This window comes from Mastigoproctus giganteus, chromosome 4 (assembly GCF_048544385.1).
Source record: "Mastigoproctus giganteus isolate SK-2022 chromosome 4, ASM4854438v1, whole genome shotgun sequence".
Lineage (NCBI taxonomy): Eukaryota > Metazoa > Arthropoda > Arachnida > Uropygi > Thelyphonidae > Mastigoproctus > Mastigoproctus giganteus.
Window position 1 is genome coordinate 62,641,030 of NC_143578.1, and position 20,414 is coordinate 62,661,443.

A 20,414-nucleotide genomic window follows, 5' to 3' on the forward strand; every position below is an offset into this window, starting at 1 on the left:
TTGGGTAGAAATTGATATGTGTTTTGTGGTTATTTGTGCATAAGTGGGCTTACTAGTATTTGGAACCGGTAGGGATTTTTTGGCCTCTTGGTAGGTTACGTTATGTTCGGTTTTGTACCGCTGAATCTTTTTTTCACGCTGCCAAAGGGAACACTCTTTGGAATATGCTGGGTGTGCCTCTTTACAGTTCAGACAGATTGGTCTTGTGGCTGTGCAGTCAGTACTAATGTGTTCAGTGGATCCACACGTGGCACAGGCAGCTACTCCTCTGCAGACTGTCTGTGAGTGCCCAAATTTTTGGCATTTATAGCAGCGTAATGGGTTCGGGATGTACGGTTTAACCCGGCAGTTAAGGTAGCCTGCTTTTATCACTGTTGGTGGCTTGGGATTGTCAAAAGTAAGTATTATGTTCCGTGTAGGAACTAGTATGCCATCTTTCTTTGTCATAATTCGTCTGACATTAATGATTCCTTGGTCGTGTAATTCTTGTTTTAGTTCTTCGTCTGACACGTTCATGAGGTCCCATTCGGTGATGACACCTCTTGACGTGTTCAGGGAAATGTGGGGTGAAACGGTGATAGAAGTTCCACCAAAAGTTTTCATTTTTTGTAGTTGCTCAGCCTGTCGAGCAGTGGCAACTTCAACTAGTAGGTCACCTGATCTTAGACGACGAACTGTCTTTGGAGTTCCTATTGTGCTTTCTAGGCATTTCTGCACTAGAAATGGAGAGAGCTTTCCAACTGGTTGTTCTTCAGTTGAATGAATAATCAAGAAGGTTGGAGTTCGGATTCTGCCTACGTCAGTCTTTTGACGTTTTGCTGCGACAGAACCAGACTCCTCTTGTTCTTGCCGTGTCAAGGTTTCTTCTATGCACCCAGTGTTTTTCTGGGTTTTACGGACTTCTTGCTCCATTTCGCCCTGGAAGGGAGACCTTTTCCCCTCCAGGTTACCAGCCCCGCCACGTGGAGGCAGGAGCAGTGCCACCTTTGTGACCAAGCGGTAGTGGGTTAGTAGTAATGCAAAATAAAAGAAAAAGAAGAAAGAAGGTTACTTTTCCTCCTGTTCAAGTAAAGTGATTTCTTTACTTAAGCTTATGTAATTGATTGTTAGTGTAACGCTGTAAATAAAGAAGACGATTTTATTTATTCAAGAGAGTGCAAATTCACTGGCAAAGACACTTGATCACAAAATCGCTTGGCACCTGGGGCCCTCGATTTTGTGAACAGTCATGCCTGGTATATCCAAATACGAAATTTTTTGATATTTAAATAATAATACCTCTTAGCGGTTAATTAATACAATTAATATATACAATTTATATTATTTAATATGAATTTGAATATTTCAGAATATCAACTACAAAATTATTTAATAAAATATATATATATATTCTAATATTATTGCTGTGGTTGGAAGCGCTCGATTGTAGCGCCATCTACGTGACGTCACTAGACCTTGCGCCACACGTACACGTCTGCGCTGGTAGCACGTTTTAATATGTGTGAAGTACACAACAGGAAATTGCGTGTCATGAGTCGAAGCTGAGTTATGGAAGAATTTTTCTGATTATTTTTAAAATCCGAAGTATTAAAGTATTATAATATATATTTTAAAAAGTTTATATAATCATTGAACAATAAATTAAGAGAAGAATTAATACAGTAATAGGATTTCTGTGGATATTCAGGAAAATGTAAGTATATTTTCGTAAATAACGTTGTGTTCTAGTAGCTGTACATGTCTGTGGCAATACAGCTGTTCGTGTACGAGGAAAGCGTTTATTTTTCGACGCATTTTTCTTTGCCTTTATTCAACATGTAGGCACCCTTGCATAGCGTGAATTTTTATAAAATAATACTTTTTTGTGTATATTATTTTGTAGAATAAATTGTAGTTTTTATAACAAATATAGTGGTTGATTGGCAGATGGTTGTAATCTTATTTTGGCATGCGTTTAGTTCTTTGACGAGTTGTACAAGTCCAGTATTGCACGTGCTTACTGATTTTGTATTCTGCATTTCAGTGTAGTTTATTTGCATTCAATCCTGTGATCTGTAAGTTAATGCTTATGGCCAACAAATAATGTCGTTGATTGGCCATAATTGGAATATTTAATTGGAAACCTAACACTAAGAAACCTTGTTTCTAATATCATTGAGCCAGTAGGAAAATCCCAGGCTCGAAGACCTTGAAAATGTGTTGTTCCGGTATCAACCCTAGAATTTACATTAAAGGTTGGCCATAATAGAGTATTTAATTGGGAATCTAACATTAAGATACCTGGTTTCAAATATCATTAGAGCCAGTGGGAAAATCCCAGAATTAAGGCCTTGAAAATGTGTTATTCTGGTATCAAAACCCTAGCGTTTTATAAATGTTTGAACAGATTTTTTTTTTTTAAATTGAAAATATGTAATAATTTTTAGACATATTTTGTGAAGAAACCAATGCAAACATCTGTAAACATTTTAAGTAAATATTTATATACTGTATTTTAATTGTTGAAATGGTAAGAATTTCCAAGTATTTTTTAATGTAAATTTAAAATATTTTAAATATGATTACTCTAAATCCTAATTCGCGGTTACAGTGTGATTTTATTAATGGCCTTTTGAGTAAAAATTGATAGTAAAAAAGATTAGAAACATATTATTATGTTGGAAGGGAGGGTGGGGGAAGATGTCAAGTTACAAAGGTAAGCTTTCGGGTAACAGTGGGCATTTAGTTATATATGGGTATATAAAATAATTTATATGGTTAATTAAAGGTAACAGTTAAAAATCGACTTGGTAGAAGTTTTTTTGTTTGTGTTTTAAAATTTCCACCCACTGTAAAAATTTGCCAGGCGATCTGGTTTGGAGATTAGTGTTTCTGATATTTATACTAAGAAATTTCAAGCTAAAAGTTTCACTAATTGGTTATATCATGTTCCTGGTATACCTGGAACGTATAACCAATAATTATGCTGATTTTTGTTAGTATTTATACTAAGAAATTTCAAGCTAAAAGTTTCACTAATTGGTTATATCATATTCCTGGTATACCTGGAACATATTACCAATAATTAAGCTGATTTTTGTTTGTATGATGGGAATGGGCACAGTAGCAAGGACGTTTGGTGCCTAGGGCAATACAGCTGTCCTCAAGCAGGTATTGGGAATTTAGGTTGAAATAATGCAATACCAGAAGCTCACTACTGTTCACCAGGTGGAAGGGGGGGGGGGTACCCTGTCGGTTGCCCTTCTTGCTACACAATTAGCAAAAATGAAACTTTTTTTTTTTTTTTATATAACGTATTGATAATTTCAATACGCTATATAAAATACACTGCAATCAGTTTAAATAATCATAGGTTGATAAAGTTTTATTTTATTAAAAAAAAATAATTAATTTAAAATAATTTTACAGAATAAGGGGAATCAGTTATTTTTACCTGTGTGGATGACGGATTTTATATCTTAAGTGTTAAAGGAATGACCTTGTTGAGAATAAGCTTTGAACATATTAGGAATTATGATCAGTTAGATAAGAAGTGATAACCAGATTCCTTGTACTCACTTCCTTTCCGGTGTTGCTGGAATATAAGACAGTTATTGATAGCGCTTTGTGCACATATACTTGAGTGTTTATTATTAAATTAATGGACATGAATATGGGAATGTTGGTAACAAAGTTATCTGGATATCCGTATATTTCGGTTTTATAATTTTTGTCAAAAAAAATTCCAGAAAAATAATACCAGAAACAAACAAAGGCTTTTAAATTGGAAAGACCTTATGGCCCTTTTTTAGGTCATGGAGATGATTGGGTAGTATATATTTACAAGGTGGAGTTAAAATACCAGTGGCTAGAAACAAGTACAATAACCGGCTCTTCTGGATTAGGTGCAGCATGAAACTTTAATATTTCAAACAGTTTTTATTGTTATCTGTTGACTGTAGTTAAATGAAGCTTTCTGCATTAAAAACAAAAGTAAACCGGAAAGATTCACCTAACACGTGAATAATACCTGTATCTGTGTCCACCGACGCAGATATATTATGTTAAAAAAAAAATCAACAGAAATTTGAAAGAACAAACAGCATTTATTGCCCCATTCAGCTTATATTATTGCTTCCATGTTTTCAGGGTCATAGTCTAGTATTATGGTTAATACAGTATAATTCATATAAGTGCTATTTTCGTTCTAATCACATTGGCCACATTCTAGAATTATTTCATTGATTTAATTCGGTGTGCCTATTTATTTGGAATCATGGTTGTTTGCATTCAGTATAATGATATGAATCGGTTTCCATTGATTTACATTGTTACACTGCTGTCAATATTTACCGTCGGGTAAATGGATGCATCACATAATTGGTGCACTTGAAATATTTTATACGAAATTGATAGTTACAGTACTTGGGGAAAAAAAAAAAAGTCAGTCTAGTTTGACAGGCCTGTACTACCTTTATGTAGTAGAGAGAGAGAGAGAAGTGTATTTTCCAGATGTACTGAATTCCATCAATCAAAAAGGCTCCTAGGATATCACGACAACAGGGACATTGCCTTTTGCAATGTCCCTGTTGGATACAACCATTGCACACCGTTTTTGAGACGGGCCAAAGGATCCTGACTGAACGCTTATTACTTCCCTTCTTAAAGCGATTTTCCTGTAGATTTATTTTCAGTTTAGGAAATAAAACGAGGACTAACCGGATGTGGCATCTCTCTCTCTCGACATTCCTAAACACTAGACGTATCCAGGTGTATCTACTCAAAGAGTAAGTATACAAGGTCTATAGCAAGAGTCGCTTTTTATGCATTCTGCATGTGTACAGGGCCATTACGAAAGCAGTAACTTGTGCTTTTAATAGTACATTTTATTGAGGTCAGGGTGTCATTCCTGTTCCGCCCTAATTTAAGTTTAATTTAGAGAAGATTTATTTATTATTATTTTTCATGATTGTTTATTTATTGGTGCATCAGAAAGTGGCGTCTTCGAAACGTTGCTATGCTGTCTAGTTAACGGTTGAGGTTGAGTTACAAGCTAATCATTTTCAGGAAGTAGAATACATTTGTGATGCTCAGGTGGAGATAGAATTGCTTGGGTTTTTTTGTTTTTTGCATGGATAGTGAGCATAGAGTATGACACCGTTAGGAAAGGTTCTTCGCCACTCAGTAGACAAGCACGAGTAGCATAAGTGTGTCCATTTGGTAAACGAACCACTACAACTTCCTCCTGTCGGTTCATTTTGATTTTTATTTTCTTTACTATAAAAATCTTTACTTGAAGCCATATTAAATATGTGTCTGCAGACTTCAGTTACTTGTTTCAGACACACCACAACTGTACGTGCTACTCAAAAAGCAGTGCCGTTGTACTGTATTTAACAGATATTTTGATTTGTAGATCCCATTAGTTTACAGATGACATTTTTAATTCCCTTCTGATATATATATATTTTTTTTTTTTTTTTTTTTTTTGTGCCATTCGTAACTTATTTCTAACTAATGGGAGACACAATAAATCGACTTCTTTCAGTTGCCTTCCTGGTTTCTGCTGTTCTTGCCCTTCATTTTATATCTCCAGTAATCGCTTTTGGATTGCCCAATACAAATGCACCTTCATCAAGTTTTTATATGTATTTTGTATTTATATTTTGAGTTTTATTTCTGTTTTTATTTTATGTAAATGCATACGAAATTTGAAGTGCAGCAATAAACACATGGGTTCATCATTGACATATAAGGCGTACTGAAAATATATTGAGCCATTTTGTAATTAAATAATCCGCTAAATCTTAATGAAAACGCCCAGGTGGGTGTGGATATATAAATATAGACGTACATATTATACTAATTAGCAATAATTTTAGTAAGGATGATTTAGTTATTTTGTTATTATTTTTAAGGGGATTCTCGTTTGGATATAGCTCAGGGCATTGCGTACTTTTCTTCAGTATAATTATCCTGTTTTCCAGGATATAAAAAAGTATAATTATCCTGTTTTCCAGGATAATTATACTTTTTCTACCCATGTGAATAGCTTTACTTGCCTTTTTTTAAATATTTATAATTCTCCATATTTTCTTATTATCTATTATCAGTCTCATGTAACGTTTAACCATTTATTCGATGACATTTAATTAGTTCTGTTAAAATTTAATAATATCATTTCTTCATTTACATGCAGAAATGGTGTTATGTAATATATCTTGAAGTGTTTGTTCAACATTTGTTTCAATTATATGTATATTTCTATATAATTAATTAATTGTTATTTGGGGGTTGATTAATTGATTTATAGTTTATTAGTGCATCAGAAACATAGGCTATAATGTGCCAACGAGTAAATTAATAAAAACGGTAATAAAAATGATAAAAGATTATAGTGACCCATTAAAATTGGTCACTACGTCAAGAAAAAGTTTGTAAGCTATATAAAAATAGAAAATGGTCAAAAAAGTATAAACGATATATAAATAAATGAATATAATAAAAAAATATATTTTAAATAAGTTAACAATAGTGGAATCCTCAGCTGTTACTGAGTGTATAGTGACTCATTCAGATGGTTAGAGGCGTTAAAAGGTATGCACCGTTCAAACGTGAACATTATTAAAATATGTCTAATTGTTAAAAAGGCTCATAGGAGGGTTATAAGCTCTCGGCAGAAAGGAATGTGTAAGATGATTATGCTCTATGCAGAGCAAGCAAGAACAACTTCCTCTCTACAGGTCCTACGCAGACTAGACTGCCATGTTTGGATCACAGCCTTAATCTGATATAACTTGTTTATTACCTGTCTGTGCCATGATTGTTGCCATTGGGAATGTAGCACATTTCTTATCACTTGCTTGTAGTCTGGGCGCCTCCGTGGGCAGGAGCAGCAGTGCGTAGCACACGCTTCTTGATTAGACCGGGGTTCGAACCCGTGACCACCAAATACGGAGAATGCGGAAGGTCAAGAAATGACCACCGCATATCCCCGGAGCAATATGGCCTTAGTTGCTAATGCTCCTAAAAAAACCAAATAACAACAAGCCTGTAGTCTATAAAGGGGACCAGCAGGCTGTGATTCCTATGGAATTGTGCTGATCTGGCAGCAGCATCTGCCAGATCATTATCCGCCATCCCAGTATGGCTTGGGATCCAGTAGAAGCGAATGTCAAAGATAGATTCATAGAGAGAGAGAATGTAATTTCTGCTGAACCCTGGACAGGACTGGATGAGGATCGTATCTCATCATTCATAGAGCCTATAATGAACTTAAAGAATCTGTGTATATCATATACTCTTGATAATTATTAGTTTTAATGTGGTCCAAGGCTAGCTCTATAGTATGAAACTCTGCAGTGTATATACTGCACTCCTTGGGAATCTCTTCGGATACCGTACTATCTGCAAAGACTGCAGCGTATCCAAAAGATGACTCTGATTTCTAGCCATCAGTGAAAACCGGTATGAGGATCGATGATGAAGTGTATTAACGAATACCTTTCCCCCCGTTAGTAAGGGAGAAGTGCATAGTGGAAAATGGGTATATTTCCCCATCGTGCCTCGAAAACGAATGTCCATATAAGGTTGTCTGGCAGGAATTTCAGTTTAAAAGTATATTTTAGTGACAATTGCTTTCGTCAGAGTGATAGTGATGGTTCACCTTCGACGTATAAACTGTGGACAGGGGATATTCTAAATACTACAGTAGCGATGCGGATGGCTTGATGATGAACTGTGTCTAGCCATCGCAGTGCACTGTTTCTAAGCATACATTTGGGACCCATAATCTAATTTGGATCGGACAAGTGGACAGTAGAGGTGGAGTGCAGCGGCCTGTTCCCCAATTATTAGAGGAGGTGGAACGCATGCACTTCAATTCCCTTGTGCAATTTGTCCGCAGTTGATGGATATTGTGATAAGAATGTCAACTTATTAACGAATACAAGCCCCAAGAATTTTGTCTCGATTGCTATTCGTTATTTGATTTATTGATTTAAGAATTCTTGGTGCAAGAGCTACTGCGGCTAAAATGTGCCTGGAATGGTTTTAGCCAACAATTTTTTTCGTATTCTTATTTTGCTGAAAATAATTTGCAAGCGTCACGGAGTGACTGTAGCTTGCTGCAGAGATAATATTTGTTTCCTTGAGGAAATGAAAAACCTGTCTTCCAATATGGTTTTGAGAGTGAGAAAATGATGTTTGGTTATCAATTCTTTGAAGCAGTTTCGGTGCTCGACTGCAGAAGCTGGACAAGTAATTAGATTATGTTCTACTGTTTGTTGTGTGTGACAAGTAGGGCATAGAGGGGATCCTCTCCTCGCAAGAGATGAGTGTGGCTGAAATGAGTGTCCTGTTCTTAACCTTGCAAGTATCACTTCATCATATCTGTTTTGTTGTATGCTGGATTTCCATAGTTGAAGTAAACTTTTAATTGGATGCAACTTGTTATTGGTTAGGATATGTCATGTGATGAATGACATGTTTGTAGTCTGAGAAAGGACAGCTGTTGACTTCTTTAGCGTCTTTGTCTGTTTGTTCATTATCATATATCCCGACATGATTTGGGATCCAGCAAAATCTAATGTCATGACCTTGTTCAAGGAGCTTTGGTACTCGGTACTGAATTTGCTGTTGTAGTGGATGTTTATTAGAACTGATATTTTGTATTTCCATCATGGAGCTAAGGGAGTCAGTGAAAATAATGCTGTTTTGGTAACTTGAATGTTGGATTTGATTTAGTGCTAACATAATGGCTTGCATTTCTGCAGTATAAATGCTGCAGTCTTTTGGGAGTTTTTGGGCCGATGTGATGTGTGAAAAGTAAACTGCGGCTCCCACATCAGATTCAATTTTTGAGCCATCTGTATATGATCTGAAAATTGTGACTTATAAGCACCCTGCAGATGTTAATAGTTTATATGAGAAAGTGTTTGCTTGCTCCAAAACTGGAAAGATGTTGTGTGTAGGCTATTTGGTTATCCATGGTGGCATAAGTAATATTATCTATGTTAAGATCTCTACTGAGAAGGTTTTTTAATCTCACTCTCGCAGGTTTATTGATTTTGTTGTTGTTGTTGATAATTTTCTGAAGGGAGTGTCCTGGTAGGGATTTTATTTTAGTTGCATAAAAGTAGTCTTCTGATTTGCAAAGGAGGTTCTTGGTATCAGCATACAGACTGCACAGGCGAAGTACGAAAGGCCCCAAGGGCATTCCGGAGCGCACAGTGATGTACTGGATCGAGCCATCTCAGGGCACTAGGTCTTGCTGAGTCATAAACTGGGGCAGCACCATGGTCTAACTTAGACCGGATGAGTAATCGATATAATCGTAGTAGCATTGTTCTATCTGCTACCCAGAATATAGCCGATAGAACCTTTAAGATTTTAATTTTTTTCAGACATTGGACTCCTATGTGACTAATATTCTCCAAAAAGGTCAGTTTCTTGTCAAAGACAAGCCCTAAGAAACTTTCGGACACTATTTTCGACTGGAGTGATCTGACCTCTCAGCCTGAGATCAGGATGGCGATTCATTTTTCAGAAAAAGTGTATACATACTGTCTTTTGCACAGAAATTCTATATCCATTTCGAAATTTCTGTACATTTTATGATTTTGTTTATGGCTTCTTGTAATTGTCATTCTGTTGTCCTCATATGCTGTGCTTAATTAAAAAAAAAAAAGCATAAAGAGTTGTGAAATTTAGTATTTGTTCTAATTTGGGTATTTCATTTTTCTGAAATGGACTCCTTCTTGAAAAAAGGTTTTAGAAAGTGTATTGTTAAATGGAACTTGGAAAGTTCGATTCTTAAGAAAATTTTATATGTATAGGGGTAGGTATCCTCTAAGGCCAAGTTGATGTAATCCTCTAAGCTTACCACAGAACCACATGGTATCATATGCTTTCTCGATATGAAAATTAACCATGACTTGATGTTGTTTTCTGAGAACAGCATTGCTTATATATTCATCTAAGGTAGAGCGATTTTTCCGAAAGCCATATTGTGCTGGATTGAGAAGGTTATTATTTTCTAGGTACCATGCTAGTCCATTATTGACCGTTTTCTCAAGGATCTTGCCAGAACGATAATAATTTGGATCTGATAGGTCTTTTTCCTGTTTCTGGAAAGCTAGTATTATTGCGTGATGCCATTTGTGTGGAAATCTATTTTCAAGGTATATCTTGTTGACTTAACCTAACAGGACTAATTGAGATTGTTGTATTATTGCATGATGTATTTCATCGGGGCCAACTGCGCTGTGTTTCGTCTGTAGCAGAGTTTGTTTTAGCTCTTTTGTGAGCGGCAAGTTATGTTGTTCGCAGCAATTGGTGGAAAAGTTTAGGTTAATTTTTTCGGCCTCTTACTTGTAAGTTTTGAACGCAGTCGGGTATGCATGATTAGCAGATGTATTTGGCAAAATTTTCACCAAGCACGTTAACAATGTTTAGGATTTATGATCACCTGTCCTTTCCAATTCTGTAATGAGGAGGGATTTATCTGGAATTGTTTGTCATCTTTTTTGATCTTCCAGATAAGTGGAACTGGTTATAGTGGATTCGAATTTGATCAAATGATTTTGTGTACTTTCCTGACCTTAGCTCTGGCTCTCTTGAATTGAATCAGGTTATCCGTTGTTGGGTTTTCTTGACACTCACTGTTCCACCATGGTTTTTGATACATTCTAATGTTAGCATGCCTTTTGGGTACAGTATTGTCTTTTCGGCTGCTTGAAGAATGCTATCTGTGACATAAACTACTGCTGCTTGTACTGATTCTTGTTTAATAATGTTGCGATCTAATTTAGTTAGTGTCCTGAAAGTTTCCCGGTCCACATCATATATTTTCCATCTGGGATGTCTGCTGGCTTGGCATGGAGCTTTCTTCGTGATTTTCAAAAATATGGGGTAGTGGTCACTGCTTAATGGATTCTCATGCATGGTCCATTGAATCATCGGATACAGTGAGGGGGAACAGATTGATGTCTCTTGCAGAGCTGCATTTTGATGGTAGGTGGAAGTGTGTGTGTGCGCGCGCCGTCATTCAAAATCATGAGGTTATTCTCGACTATTATTTTCTCAATTTGTTTACCCTTCTGGTCTATTTCGGGATCGCCCTATAGTGAGTGATGCCCATTTAGGTCACCTAAAATGCAGAACGGAGATGGCAATTGGACAATCAGCTATTCAAAATCTTTCAAGGAGAATTCATGAGGAGGTAGATATATTGAGGTTATGGTAATTTGAAACCTATTGCTAGACGGATGCAGCTGCGTGTTGCTTGGGATGGCACGTGTCTATTAACTAATATTACGACTCCTCGCGTTGTTCCGTCCAATATGCGATCCTTTTTGAAATTGGTATAGTTTTAATTGTATTAGTGTTTTGTAATTTTAAATATGTTTCTTGTAAGCAGATCATTAATTTGCGCGTGAACTTCGACAGTTCCACTGGATAATCGTGTCTGTTATTTGGATTTAGAAGATCTCTCGGATTGGTTCCTTGGGGCTGTTTTCGCTTTGTCTGCCTTGATTTTGTCTTTCTTTGGAAATTAGGGTCTTCCTGTGTCCATTTCTTCAATGAAAATCTCAAGGAAGGGGTGCTCTCTGGGATTTCCTACCTCAGTATCCATTTGTTCTCTCATCTTTGTTTCTGTATTACATTTTCTTTGTTTACTTTTCTTATACCTTTTGCGTTATTCGAGGGAAAAGTTAGAGGAGTATTGACCATTTTCCCTTGTTGCTTTTGTGGTGGTGAAGATATATAAAATATATAACAAGCCCACAAGCCATATAAGAAAATATATAACAAGCCCATTCTGAGATTGATTCTCTTGGAGGAATTGTAACATTCGTTTGTATTCCAACGCATTTTGAATTAGGAAGTCTCGTTTCCAGGGTATTTTTTTTTTTTTTTTTTATTGTGGTAATTTGAGCATGAGAAGTTTTGTATGGTTTTTTTGCGATCGCTTTTTTAGCTTCTTTATATGAAACTCCGTTTTCTGCTTTGTACTTTTTGTATTATTATTTTTTTTTTCTTCCAGATTTCACACTCTCTTGAGTATGCAGTATGTTTCCCTTTACAATTTGCACATTTATGATTTCCATCTGTGCAAGTAGAAGTGGGTGTTCTTGGGATCCACAGTTTGCAAACGTCCATTTTCCTCTACGTGCAGTCTGTGAATGTCCAAACTTCTGGCAATTGAAACAGCAGAGAGGATTCAGGATGTATGATCTAATATTGCAATGTAGATATCCTGCTTTTACTGATCTGGGTGGCTTCGGTGTGTTAAAAGTGAGTATCAGATTCCTGGTAGGGGTGCTTATTCCTTCTTTTTTTAATTGTAATTTTTTTGACATTGATGACTCCTTTTGTCCCTGAAGTTCGTCCTCTTCAGGTACATTTAGAAGGTCCCATTCCATAATGACACCTTTTTACGTATTTAAGGTATTATGAGGGGGATTGCTAGTATTCCTGCAAAGGTTGTTATTTGTAACAACCTTTCGGAATGTTTAGAATTGGGCTGTTTCTACTAAAATATCACCTGATTTTAATCTCTTAACATTTTTTGGTGGGCCGGCATAATTCTCAAGATCTTTTATATGAGAAAGGGTGACAATTGGCCTATCGATTTCTCAGTATTTGAACGTATTATAAGATATTCGGGGGCATTTAAAGTAATTATGTCAGTTTTTAATTTCTTTGTGGGACAGTCATTTCTGTCGCCTTTTCTAATCGTTTAAATGTATCTCATAGAGAACTAGATTCTTTACATCTTGGATCAGCTATATTCGGATCCATGAACCCAGTGGATTTCTGGTTTTTTTTTTTTTTTTTTATTAAAACCCCAAGCACGAAAGGTATCAAAACCTATAGTACTGTACTTAGTACCGTGCATGGGTTGAAGGAGAAGTATTGGGGGGGGGGGGGGGGGTGCCGGAAACTTCGCTCTAGAGACTAAACATGGGTTTCACCACTTCAAGCCTCCAATAAGCAAAGTGGTGGTATTAGTTTGCTCAAAAGCTCTCCCTGTTTTGGCATGGAGAGCTTTTGAGCGAACTGACTCCGATGCTTCAAATGCTGCTTGTCGTTTGAGGGCCAGAACCTCAGGGAAGTAAGACGTTTTGGCAGACACGATTAAGGAGTCGGTATATATAGCTGTTTTTGAAAGTGGGATTTCCCCCCCCCCCACTTTTTGGAAGCTGTTTTTCAATTTTTATCAATATTTTGGTAGATAATGATTTTGTGGCGTTTTTTGCAGTGTTTTCTTGCTTTTTCGGGACCTTCATCCGTTGTTTTTTTCTTCAAAAGATTTTATTAAAATAAACTAAATACGTCTTGAGTTACTGTATAACCATGATTAATGTGGTATTAATAATAATAATAACAGTACTGTCATTAATGACATTCATTAATGCCATATTAAACTTGTCTTGGCGCCTAATAGCTTTTGTCTAATGCTGCAATAAAATCGTAAACCTAAACCTAGCCGTTTGAGCATACGCAGAAGAGGCTGATTACTCTACCAGCAAGAAAAGCTGACGTATAATGTTGGATTAAAAAATAAATAATAATATCTGAGGAGAGAGTGCGAATGAAACGATAAATAGCTAAACACTGAATTGTAAATAGCAGCTTATCTATCTTCAGAGGTTCCAGTTAAATATAAAATAACCGCCATCTGCATCGGGAACGATTGCTGGTTTCGGCGCGTGTTCGGACTAGTCTGGAAGAGTGAGGGAGGGGAGGATTATAGATGCCAATTCAGAAGAACAGTACCGTGGAAGTATCTATGTAAAAGGCATCCTGCAGAAACAGAACGTTTATGAGACAGGGAGTGGAGAGATGGGTCATTAATTAACCTGACTGGCCCTTTTGAACGGAGTCCGGAAGACTGAGAGAGGTTTTGGCGAACACCATGCCAGATGTGGGAACAATATTCCATGGTAGGGTGGATTTGAGATTTACAGAGTGAGTAGTTGTTTAGAAGAAAAGTAATGTCGACAGCGAAAGAGAAAAATGGTCTTCTGTAATCTTTTTCTATGCCTTGCGTTCAGTTATTTCAACTAGAAGGTATCGAGATTGACGCCAATCTTCGAATTAATTTTGCTCGGCCAACCGCATTTTCAAGACATTTCTGAATTAGAAATGGAGGGAGGTTATCTTACCCAGTGGTTAATTTTTAGTTTTTTTTTTTTTGCATTTGATGCTTGCAGATTATCTTGCTTGTCAGAAAATTGTGAATCCAAGGGATCTCTAAGTGGACTGTTTGTTTTGTTCATTTTTGCTCCTTACTGGTACTGATATTAATTTTACGATTTTTTCGATAAAACTTTTTTATTTTCCTCAGTACAGTATATCGATTAGAATTTTTGTTTGTAATATCTTTTTATCGAAGTTTCACTGTAAACTGCTATCAGTTTCTCATTCATAATGAACTCTTGGGGTGTGTGATTTAGCTATGTAGCCTTCTGAACAGATAATGTACCATTCAAGTGTAGGGTGCCAATCAATCAGCACCGATTATAGGGCTCTGTAAAAAAATCAAAAAACTTAGGTGTTCAAATTGTACTAGCTTGCAGTTTTCAGAATGAAGAGGAGCTCTCATCGTTCTGTGTCTTTCTTTTATACACCTTCAGATCCAAGTTCTGCAGAAACTTATGACAGTAATAACAGCATTCATTTTTGAAGTGTGAAGATTAATTTTTCAAATGTTAATACCATGATGGACCCGAACTATCGAAAAAAAAAAAACCCAACATTTAGAGGAGTAAACATCTTCGGTTGGCGCTACACGTGACTGACCATATTATTGTACCTATCAATAGGTATTAATATACAATCGTGCAACACCCACTCTCATAGTACGGCTCGATGCACTTCTTTGCTCATGGTTGTTGGTTTTGGTTTAGTGCATAAGCAACATAAATTATAATGCACTAAAACCAGGTTACAAAGAAGAAGAAAACAGAGCAATGATTTCGGTGATCTGTTGCGGTAGGTCATATCGAAAAGGTATGCAGTAATGTATAAGGAATGAAAGGATAAAATATAAACTTACAGTGTGCAAAGGATAAATATATATACAGTACAATATAAAGGGATAAAATTTATCTGATAAATATTAAAAATCCCGTTTTAAATCCGTACAAGTTCGGAGATTTTCAAAAGTCAATGACATCTGACACACGGTCACTCTCAGTCTGGCCACGTGTATAGGGCTCAGTCAGCTGCTAAAAACAGTAAAATATAAACGATGTTAATTGATAAAAAGAAGATACTAGGATGGACGGACAGCTATAATGATGTTGCAATTTTCTGTACAGGTTTAACTAGACTGCCAGAGTTTGATTACAGGTTTAATATGATACAACTTATTTGTGGCCTGTCCGTGCCATGATTTGTTGCCAGAAGTGTAACCCGTTGCGTATTACCTGCCTTTAGTTTGTGTAAGGTTGGAGCAGGTTGTGATTGTTCTCGGATTGTGCTGATCTGGCTGTGGCATCAGCCAATTCATCACGCCTGATCTCCGTGTGGTTTAGGATCATGCAGAAGCGGTTTTCAAAAGAATATTCAAAAAGAAAATGTAGCATCTTCTGAACCCTATTCAGACCAGAATGAGGATTAGATCTTGATGTGGTCTATGATTAACTGTATAGCATATAACTCTGCTGATATATGCAGCATTTCTGAGGTATGATGGATACAGTTTTATTCGGGAAGATGGCAGCGGATCGTACAGATAATTCTAACTTCGAACCATCCTTGAAGACTGGCAAGAAGTCCGAGTGTACGACTCAACAGGCAGCACAGAGTTGCAAGTAGACCTATGTGCCGGTATTCTTGCAACTGTACAGTATAACTTTTTTACTTTATGAGAACCGTTCTGGATTATTATACCATTTAATTATTTAAATCCAAAATGTGTTATTATACCATTAATTAATTAAAGTTAAATTTAACTTTAATTAATTATATGTATGCATATACGTAGGGGTTGTTTAATTACCCCAGTTATTTTAAATGTAATGAAGAAGTGAAATATCATTTAGCTGTTTTGCATTATTATGCATATGTAAATATCTACAGCCCAAAATCGATTTATGAGATTATGTATTAAAGAATATAACTTAGTAAAACTGGCAAGGTTAAACAAATGTAATGCATAAACTATTCATTCTGATTGAATATTAATCCGATCAGAGCCCCTGATGAATCAAAATAATGTAGGAATGTTTACTTAGAAAGAATAAAAGACGTAAATTTTGTCTTAATTTTTTTCCATATTGCGATTGCTTTGTGAAGATTCATTTGCATGTTGGTAAAAACACAAAGCCTGTAATGTGGCCACTGCCCGTTTATCCTTAGTGCATAAATATTGACTTAAATTTTATTGTGCTTACACTGACAGATTAATATTAAGGTATATTAAAATTATATTCAGGCTATCAGAATTTGACCAGTGAAGCGATCAGATTTCATTTTACATGATATTATTATACATTTATATAACTTTATTTTTTATCTGGAACTAGTTTGTTCAAATTTTGTTTTAATTATATATATCCTACATGTACATTATGTATATGTAAGTAAAACATATATATGTGATTATATATGTATATAATACATTCAATAATGAATAATAAATATTCCTTATTAAAATTAAAAGATCAAGAAATTCATTTGCTTCTGTAACAATTTATTTTGTGAAAACCTGATTATTGCCCAAATCTCAATTTTCTTTTTAAAATTTATTGTAGGTACTCCAATGACACGAGATTCTGAAATATCATGATGTTGAAATATTAAGGAGCAAATGACACTGGACCAAAACACGAAATAATTTGTTGATAATGAATGAAGATACCGTGGAAGTTCCTGATATGAAAAATGTCGCTGCCTTTCTAAACACAGAAGACTTTAAGGAACTGTTGTGCCCATTGTGTGGCTTGTTGATGAAAGATGCTGTTCTAAGTGCTTGTTGTGCTTCAAGTTTCTGTGAGCAGTGTATACGACAAATTTTAGCCAAAGAAAAGCCTTCCGTATGTCCAACATGCCAGTCGTGTGATATCTCTCTGGATGGTCTTATTCCAAGTATATATTTGCGTAACAAAGTACAGAAGTTCAGACACAAGTCACTGTATGTTGACACTCCTGTTCAAGAAGAATCCACACATGTCGACACACATGTCGGCACTTCTGTTCAAGAAGAATCCACACATGTCGGCACTTCTGTTCAAGAAGAATCCACACATGTCGGCACTTCTGTTCAAGAAGAATCCACACATGTCGACACTTCTGTTCAAGAAGAATCCACACATGTCGACGCCTCTGTCCAAGAAGAGTCCACGCACGTTGCCGCCTCTGTCCAAGAAGAGTCTACGTCTAACACACTGGAGAATCATGGTGATAATTCCATACCAGCATCGATACGTGGTTCCTGTAATTATAAGGACATTTCATTCCACGATGATCCTACTGCCCAAAGTTGTGCTTCTAATAATGTTAATGTTCACCCTGCTTCTCATGATGTTGAACACTGGAAATCTCCAAACAGTAGTTTTAGTAATCTTCAATTAAAAGACATCCTTAGCATTTTAATACCGCCCGCTCCAATAGTGCACTCAGGAAATACTGCTAATTGTGACTCTGTCCAGAAGGACCGTGACACCCTTCATGAAGGCAGCGATAATGACAACCATCACTCCCTTGATTTCAGTATTATTGGGCAAGAAAAATCTCTGGACAGTGGTGCAGCCACTTCCACTAATCCCATTGCCCACAAATGTGATTCTGATTCTGTTACAATTCATCCAGCTTCACAAGATGTTGAACCTTGCAAATCTCCCAAAAGTAGTTTCGACGATCTTCAGTTAACAGATATCCTTGGTATTTTCACATTGCCCACCGCCACAGTGCTTTCAGAAAATTCTATTAATTGCGAATACAATGAGGAGAAGGAGCATGATTCCCTTCATAAACACAGTGACTGTGAGAGCCACCACTCAGTTAATGTTGATAATGCTGGGCAAGAAAAATCTCAGGACATTACTGAGGCTATCAACCGTGGTAATTCCGTTGTCCACAAATGCGATTCTATTACTGTTGCCACTCATCAAGCAACCGAGGACGTTGAACACTGCAAATCTCCCATCAACAGCTTCGATGACCTTCAGCTGACAGATATCCTCGGTATTTCGGGGGACTCTGCTAATCGTGAGTATACAGAGAAAGGAAACGATCATAATAGTGGAGACAGTGACATTGATAGCCATCACAGTCTTGATATTGATATTATTGGGCATAATAAATCTCATGACAGTGTGGAAGTCTTCTCCACTAAAGACGAATTTCAGGGAGCTGATGACAGTGTTAGTGACAATATGCAAAGAATTTTTTCTGTTAATGTTCCTGTTGCTATTGTCTCACCCAACACTAGCAAAGGAAACACCGAAGACTCTGCAGCTCTTGAATTGAAGACCTCGCCGTTGAAGCCCGAAACGGCAGATTCATCCAAACCAGAACTTTTAGATTCTAGCGATTCAGGAGTGCAGAAAATTCCTACTTTGATAACCAGGTATAACCGCGAAACCGTCCCACTTCAACCAGTCCGTTACGACCAAGATTATTATAGTTCTCAAGAATATTATGCTTGGTACTGGACGGTTTACTACAATCAAGTAACTTACAATTCATTCAATCATAACACCGACTGCATCGAACCTCGAGCTCCCTATTACCGAAACAGATATTCTCCTGGAAACTACCCCAGGCGTTTTCAGAGATCATTTGATTCAGCTAGAGCAAACAGATTGGCCTCACGTCGTGCAAGAGAGAGACCAACATCACGATATTCCTATGATGAATACGTTAGCGATCCTTCAAGAAACCCGAGATATTTCAACGCAAGGCCAAGAACATTCGAAGAAAAATCATACAACAGGCGAAATGACGAGCGCTTATATATATCAAAGGACACCACAGACACTTCTGATCGAAACAGACAGAGGATGATTACGGGCACTGTAGAAAATAAAGAAGAACCGTCATTAAAAGCTGACCACAAGGAACCCTACGTGGAAGAGAAGCATGAGCGGAATTGTAGGAGCACTAAACGAAATTCAGCGGCTGACAGTACCAGTTACGATTCTTCCAGAGAGAGTTCAGGTAAGAAAAGAAAAAGTGAAATATCTTCGAAATTCAGGTCAAACAGAGGCGAGCATGGGAAGGAAAGAGTTCATGTCGAACGACCTACAAATCGTCCATCATCGGAGATAAATGGTGATGTTTCATACAGGGAGGACAAAAAGACGGCAGAAACGCCCAGGGGTAAAGAGAATAGGGAGGAAGAAAAGTCACTATCCTCGAAAGAGAGCAGGGAGCATCACGTACGTAAGCCTCACCATCGTATGACACGTGAACGTAGACGACAGAGATCTAGTGCGGGTACTTCCAGTAGTAACGATTCTGCAAGTGACATTCAACGATCCAGAAGAGAGACAAGAAAAGCGAAAAGGGCAAGATCTTTCGAATTGGTTAAAAAACATAAAAGTGAAAAAACTGATCGCAGACGAAACAGGAAGGAGTCATCTAGTAGCACCAGCAGCAGTGATACCACCTCTAGTAGCAGTAGTAGCAGTACTACTAGTAGTAGCAGCAGTAGTTCCAACAGCACTACCACTACTACTAGTACTAAAAGCAGTAGCAGCCGTTCTGATAGAGATATAAAGCAGAACTCAAGGTTCAGCAAACGGTCACGCCATGAATCCTCCGTCCGGAGGTTGAAACAAGACAGTGCGCAGGAACCGAACGAAAAAACTCATAAAAGGAAAGAAAGACTTTCTCAGAATGACGGAAAATAATGATTGAAAGAACAATTATCTGAGGAAAGCATAAAGGAAGATTTAAAAAAAATTAACTTTACAGATGTAAAGAACACACACTAGTCATGGAAAGTGTCCACTGAACCTTTACTGTCTGTGATAAGAAACCGAAATTATGTTTTCCGTGAATAAAATATTTATTCTTTCAAAAACGTGTTTTGTTTATTTGAACGTTACTGTGCTTGTTTCGCTTTTATTACTGCATTTAATACAGTTTAATGGAGCGTTACGATGCGTGCTAGTTCACCCGAATAACGACCCCCCCCCCCTCCCACTGTGCATTAAATGCAGTAAGACAAACTCTCCATTTTCCAATAACCGGATTATTCAGAATTGCTAACTGAGTAAATACTTAATACGGAGTTTGCTTCATTGTATTTAAACGCCATTAGCTATTTCTTTTATGAGAAAATATTAACCTAGAATTTTATGTATTAACCTAGCAATTAAGAAAGAGAGTTTCTTAATTGCTAGGTTAATACAATTTATTAAATTTATTTTGCTATGTGAAAACTGAATTGGTTTATATGAAAGTGGGTTATGTAG

At 36.7% G+C, this 20,414-nt stretch overlaps 1 protein-coding gene across 2 annotated transcripts; it reads left to right on the plus strand.

Annotated features, from left to right (window-relative positions):
- The first annotated feature begins 1,535 nt into the window (after positions 1-1,535).
- On the plus strand, positions 1,536-19,940 carry LOC150086784 (uncharacterized). Of its 2 annotated transcripts, XM_090372747.1 has the most exons (3): positions 1,536-1,693; positions 12,026-12,276; positions 16,746-19,940. In XM_090372747.1, exon 3 carries the CDS (start codon positions 16,839-16,841, stop codon positions 19,845-19,847), a length of 3,009 nt encoding a protein of 1,002 aa, XP_090228873.1. In that variant the 5' UTR covers positions 1,536-1,693; positions 12,026-12,276; positions 16,746-16,838; the 3' UTR covers positions 19,848-19,940. The 2 variants fall into 2 exon arrangements, with proteins under 2 accessions (XP_090228873.1, XP_090228874.1); XM_090372748.1 differs by lacking the exon at positions 12,026-12,276.
- The last annotated feature ends 474 nt before the right edge of the window (positions 19,941-20,414 follow it).